General features: G+C 47.8%; 1 protein-coding gene across 1 annotated transcript in view; it reads left to right on the top strand.

Annotated features, from left to right (window-relative positions):
- MYO9B (myosin IXB) overlaps positions 1-6,000 on the top strand; it is a 92,719-nt gene that overhangs the window by 48,688 nt on the left and 38,031 nt on the right. The window contains exons 8-10 of the mRNA XM_023738760.1: positions 292-408; positions 627-761; positions 3,390-3,511. Coding sequence (XP_023594528.1) covers positions 292-408; positions 627-761; positions 3,390-3,511 — 374 coding nt within the window. The remainder of the gene's footprint in view (positions 1-291; positions 409-626; positions 762-3,389; positions 3,512-6,000) is intronic.

The following is a 6,000-nucleotide window of genomic DNA, read 5'->3' as shown; positions in this document are numbered from 1 at the left end:
AAAAAAAAAAAAAAAAGGTGGTGGTTTGAGTCCACCCAAGGACACCCTGGAAGAAAGGCTTGGCGATCATCAGCTTCTGAAAAATTAGCCATTGAAAACCCTGTGGAGTACAGTTCTACTCTGACACGCAAGGGGTCACCATGAGTCAGGGCCAACTTGACAGCAGCTGGTTGGGTCCCTGAGTGGTGCAAACCATGAACATGCTTGGCTGCTAACCAAAAGGTTGGAGGTTCAGGGCCACCATGTGACGCCCCCCCTTTCTGTGTGACATCCCCCTTCTTGTGTCCCCAGGCAATAACTGCCCGTGACTCCATGGCCAAGTCTCTGTATAGCGCCCTGTTTGACTGGATCGTGCTACGGATCAACCACGCCCTCCTCAACAAGAAGGACATGGAGGAGTCTGTGTCGGTGAGTGCCCCCACCTGCTGCAGAGCCAGACAGGTGTACCTCCTGTGACATCAGGCCAGGGTCCACTACCTCCCACCATTAGGCCCAGGAAATAGCCCCTGCTTCATGATTTGGGGGACCTGGCTCAAATGAACATGGGGGGTCCCACAACTGCTTAGGTCACCGCCCACTCCCACAGAAGAACCTTCCAGTAATCCCCACCATCTCTGTTTCCACAGTGCCTCTCCATTGGGGTACTCGACATCTTCGGCTTTGAAGACTTCGAGAGGAACAGCTTTGAACAGTTCTGCATCAACTACGCCAATGAGCAGCTTCAGTATTACTTTAATCAGCACATTTTCAAACTGGAGCAGGTAAGAAAGCATGATCTAGGTACCTACCTAGCCCCAGGGGAAATGGAATGTTCTGCAACAGGGAAGTCCCTCAGGGCCCATTGGTGAACTTGCCCCAGAATTTCCCTCTTGCTGCTGCATTCTCTCCACAAAAAGGAATTTGGGAAAACCCCACCCAGCCCAGGTTGGGGCAACCGATGGGTATGTCTTCGGCCACAGATCAGTCCTCAACATTATCTTTGCTCTAGAGTCCCTGGGTGGCAGAAATGGTTAAGTGCTCAACTAACAGAAAGGTTGGCGGTTTAAACCCACCCAGAGGCACCTCAGCAGACAGGCCTGGTGATCTGCTTCTGAAAGGTCACAGTGTTGAAAACCCTATGGAGCAGTTCAGGGGCAACTAACAACAACAACTTTGCTCAAATGTGCAAGTCATTTCAACTGGACAGACCAGAGCGGCATTTGAGGGATTTGCTCTGGTCGATGATAACAATTATCTATTTTACATGTCTTTTCTGTGCTAAATATGCAGGCATCTTTACTCATTTTTTATCGTTCACGGTGATAATTCTGACGGGAAAAAAGCTGATGGATTTATGTAAATATTTAACTGATTTTACAATTAAGCATTAAAGTATAACTGTCCAAATTGAGATGTGCAGAAACTGTTAAAAAAAAACACCAGATTTAGTAAACTTGTTCTTGTTGTTAGCTGCCATCAAGTCAGCTCTGGCTCATGGCGACCCCATATACAAAAGAACAAAACATTGCCCATCCTGCACCATCGTCAGATCACTGGTGTAGTCAAGTTTGTTTTCACACCCACTATGTATTTTGAGTGCCTTCCAACCTAGGAGTCTCATCTTTCAGCACTGTATCAGACAATATTCATAGGGTTTTCATTGGCTCATTTTCAGAAGTGGATCACCAGGCCTTTCTTCCTAGTCTGTCTTAGTCTAGAAGCTCTACTAAAACCTGTCCATCATGGGTGACCCTGCTGGTATTTGAAATACTGGTGGCATAGATTCCAGCATCACAGCAACACACAAGCCACCACAGTGTGACAGATGGCTGGTGGTTCGAAGACTTAATCTGGGGGAGAAAAGAACGTGCGTGAAACGTCTCATTGATAATTTTTTTATATTGATTGCATGTTGAAACGATAATACTTTGGCTATTTTGGGTTAAATTAAATATATTATTAAAATTAATTTTTAAAATTAATTAACGGCTAAAAATTGTTTCCTTTTTTTTTTTTAATGTGGCTCTCAGAAAATTTATGGGGCAGTCTTGGTTCAGTAGTACAATTCTTGCCTCCCATGCGGGACACCCAGGTTCAATTCCTGGCCAATGCACCTCATTACAGCCACCACACATCTATCAGTGGAGCCTTGTGTGTTGCTGTGATGCTGAGCAGACTTCCACAGAGCTTCCAAACTATGACAGACTATAAAGAAAGGCCTGGCGATTGACTTCCAAAATCAACCAGTGAAAACCCTATGGATCCCCTTGGTCCAATTTGCAACTGATCATGGGGGTGGCACCAAACTGGGCAGTACTTTATTCTAATATGCCTGGGGTAGCCATGAGTCAAGGGCCAACTCCATGCCAGCTAATGACAACATTAAAAAATTTTTAATCATATAGGTAACTTGCATTATATTTCCATTGGACAGCGCCTCTCTGAATCAGGGGTCAGCAAACTATGACTCAAAGACCAAATCCAGCCCCAACTCCTGGTTTTGTCTACAAAATTTTATCAGCATACAGCCACGCCCGTTAATTGACATTGTTAACGAGCAGAAATTAAAGCAAAGAGGTTTATTAAGGAAGAAAACAATTCACAAGGTGGGAAATACAGGGTTAGGAGGCTGTCAACACAGTACTCCACTAGAGACCACGGAGGGTTTAAATATTAAAATATGAGGAACTAACAGTAAAAAATATTCTGATTGGCTAGCTAAAGTAAGTTCTTCTGATTGGCTGTTTTCAGTAAATCATTAAAGACATACCCAGGCAAGTTTCCTGTGTAAGCACCTTTCTGCATACTAGTTAATCTACTTTCAACCACATTCTTCCTGAGGGCAAGCTACCCCTCCCTTGCTTACCCACCTTACACCTTCTCAGAAACAGAGACAGAACCTAGGACAAAATGGAGTCCGAGTCAGACCTCGTATAAGCCATTTTAGTCTTGCCAAGCACCCTAGATTTTGGAGTGCCCTTACACAGTGTATTGTCTGCAGCTGCTTTCGCACTACAACTGCAGAGATGAGTCATGGCAACAGAAACCATGTGATCTGTGAAGCCAAAAATATCAACTCTCTGGCTCTTTACAGAGAAAGTTTGCTGACCCCTAGTCCCTGGGTGGTGCAACCAGTGAGCAAACTCGGCTGCTAGCTGAAAGGTTGGAGGTTCGAGTCCACCCAGAGGCACCTCAGAAGAAGGGCCTGGCAATCTACTTCCAAAAAATCAGCCGTTGAAAACCTTATGGAGCACAGTTCTGCTCTGACACACATGGGGTCACCATGAGTCGGGGTTGACTCAGCAGCAGCTGGTAGGCTAGATTGTGGTTTTCAGCACCCTGCTTTGATAGGTGTCAGAGAGCCTTGCTTCTCTTTCCTGTCAGTAATTGTCACCACATCTGCCCCGCAGGAGGAGTACCAGAGCGAAGGCATCACTTGGCACAACATTGACTACACAGACAATGTGGGCTGTATTCACCTCATCAGCAGGAAGCCCACTGGCCTCTTCTACCTGCTGGACGAGGAGAGCAGGTGAGTGCCTGTCTTCGTCTCCTAGAACTACTGTAACAGACATACCACAAGTGGGTGGCTTTACCGAACAGGAATTTATTTTCTCACGGTTCAGGAGGCTAGAAGTCCACATTCAGGGCACCAGCTCTCGGGGAGGTCTCTCTCTGTCAGCTCTGGAGGAAGTTTCTTGTCTCAGCTTCTCTAGTGTTCTTCTTGGCACCCGTTGGTGATCTCCATGTGGCATCTCTTTCCCCCATTTCTGCTTCTCTCTGTGCCTCATCCACTCGTTTTGTATCTCAGAAGTGGTTGGTTTAGGGCCCACCCTACACTGATAGGGCCTCATGAACATAACAAAACCCTATTCCCAAATGTGACTTCCTGGAGCCAGAGGCTGGATGAACCCCCAAAACTATTGCCCTGAGATAATCCTTAAACCTCACACCAAAAATATCCCCTGATGTCGTCTTAAAATCAAACAGTAATTTAGCTTAGCTGGTAAACAGTGTCTGCCTTGATCATTATGCTCTTTTAAGAACTCCCTGTATGCGATCAAACTGACAACAGCAACTGGAAAGTTCAGATGGGAAGCTGGGGTGGGGTGGGCAGTGAGTTTATGTCGGTGGCAGAGGAACAATTCAGTAAAGGAGGGTGAGAAGGTTGCACAACTTGAAGAATATAGCCAGTGTCACTGAATTGTACACGTAAAAACTGCTGACTTGGTGTCTGTTCTGCTGTGTATATTCTCAACAAAAAAATAAATGATAATAAAAAAGGTTTAGGACCCACCCTACACTGATATGGCATCATTAACATAACAAAGAGAACCCTTTTCCTAAATGGGATCACATCCATTGGTGTAGGTGTAGGATTTACAGCACATATTTTGGGGGACACAATTCAATCCATAGTGCATTCCCTGGCTCGGAACTCACCGCCGAGCCTTGGGTCCCTCATTCGCAGTGTGGGGTCATGAGCCTCACCTGGCTGCAAGGGGTGAGGGCAACAGGTATTTATGAAGTGCCTTACTCATGGTCACCAGCTGCAGGCCTGATATCGGGGTCACGCTGATAAGGTCCCCACAAGGCTAGGGGGAATCTCAAGTGAATCAGACACAGCTCCCGCCTCCAACCATGTCCCCGTCCAGGGCAGGAAGCAGCACCTCCATTTGTGGCTGGGACACAGGTAGGGCTGGGGTAGGCCAGGTGTGTGTGGCCACGATCGGGCCTGGTTTTATTTAGAGCCTTGCTATTTTTGTTCATTGTGTCTGTAAAGCTGGGAGAATCCTAGGAACAAGAGAGATGTTGAAGACTCGACTTACCATCTCTAAATTTCACTTTGCTCATCTATAAAGTAATAATAATACCTACTTGTAGGGTTGTTGTGAGATTGAATTTAAGATAAGGCTTGTAGAATGGCTGTCACATAGAACACACACTCAGTAAACATTGACCGTTGCGATAAAAGGAATCCCTGGGTGGTGCGCATGGTGAATGCACTCAGCCACTAACCGAAAGGTTGGAGGTTCAAGGCCACCCCACAGTGCCTCAGAAAAAAGACCTGGTGATCTGCTTCCAGAAAATCAGCCATTGAAAACCCTGCGGAACACAGTTCTGCACACATGGGGTCACTGCCAGGAGTCGGGGTCTACTCATTGGCAACTGGTATTATGGTTTGTTTTTGTAATTGTCTTGACAACGGAGTTTTGTGGCGCCCCCTTCAATGCATGCTCAATGCAAGCGTCTCGCTCACACCACTGGTGTCCCAGCCCTGGAAATGATGACCTTCATAGCTGCAGAGCCTCGACCCCCTCACCCGTCTCACACCCCACTGAGCCGCATCAGGGTCCAGAGGCTTTCACGCACCCCCTGCATCCGTGGTGAGCTTGGCAGAGGCGGGTGCGCCGAGTCTGCTGTGGCATTTCCTTCCTGGGAGGCAGGAATAGCCAGGTACAAGGAGCCCCTTATCCTGCCCCTGCCATCCCTCCCCAGACAGAACAGAGCTCTGCTTCATCCCGGCCTCTCCCTCCTCTGGGAGCCAGACAGCCCTCTCCAGGACGCGGCATCCAGGTACAGATGGCCCTGGGGCCAGAAGTTGCCCCATGCCCACGCCATGGTCGGCCGGGTTCAGGCCTTGCCTAGGCTAGTGTTCACAGATATTGTGGGCCTGGTCAGCAGCCCCCAGAAAACAACGGGGGGCCCCATGGACCAGGTGTTCGTCTGCACAGCTTCTCCATAGCCTTGCGGCCCCAACCACATCCCTTCAGCATGGTGTGCAACCATCACCGCTATCCATTTCCAGCTGTTTTTTATGACCCCAAAAGAGGGCCCTATACCCATCAGCAGTCATTCCCCATCTATCCCCTCTGCCTCCAGCCCCTGGCAACCACTGATCCACTTTCTGTCTCTTTGCATTTGCCCCGTCTGGACATTTTCATGTAAATGGGATCATACAACATGTGGACTTTTGTATCTGGCTTCTCTCACTGAGCATCATGTTTTCAGGGTTCATCC

This window comes from Trichechus manatus, unplaced genomic scaffold (assembly GCF_000243295.1).
Source record: "Trichechus manatus latirostris isolate Lorelei unplaced genomic scaffold, TriManLat1.0 scaffold00122, whole genome shotgun sequence".
Taxonomy (NCBI): domain Eukaryota; kingdom Metazoa; phylum Chordata; class Mammalia; order Sirenia; family Trichechidae; genus Trichechus; species Trichechus manatus.
Note: the sequence above shows the minus strand (reverse complement) of the source record. Positions and strands in the feature narration are given on the sequence as shown.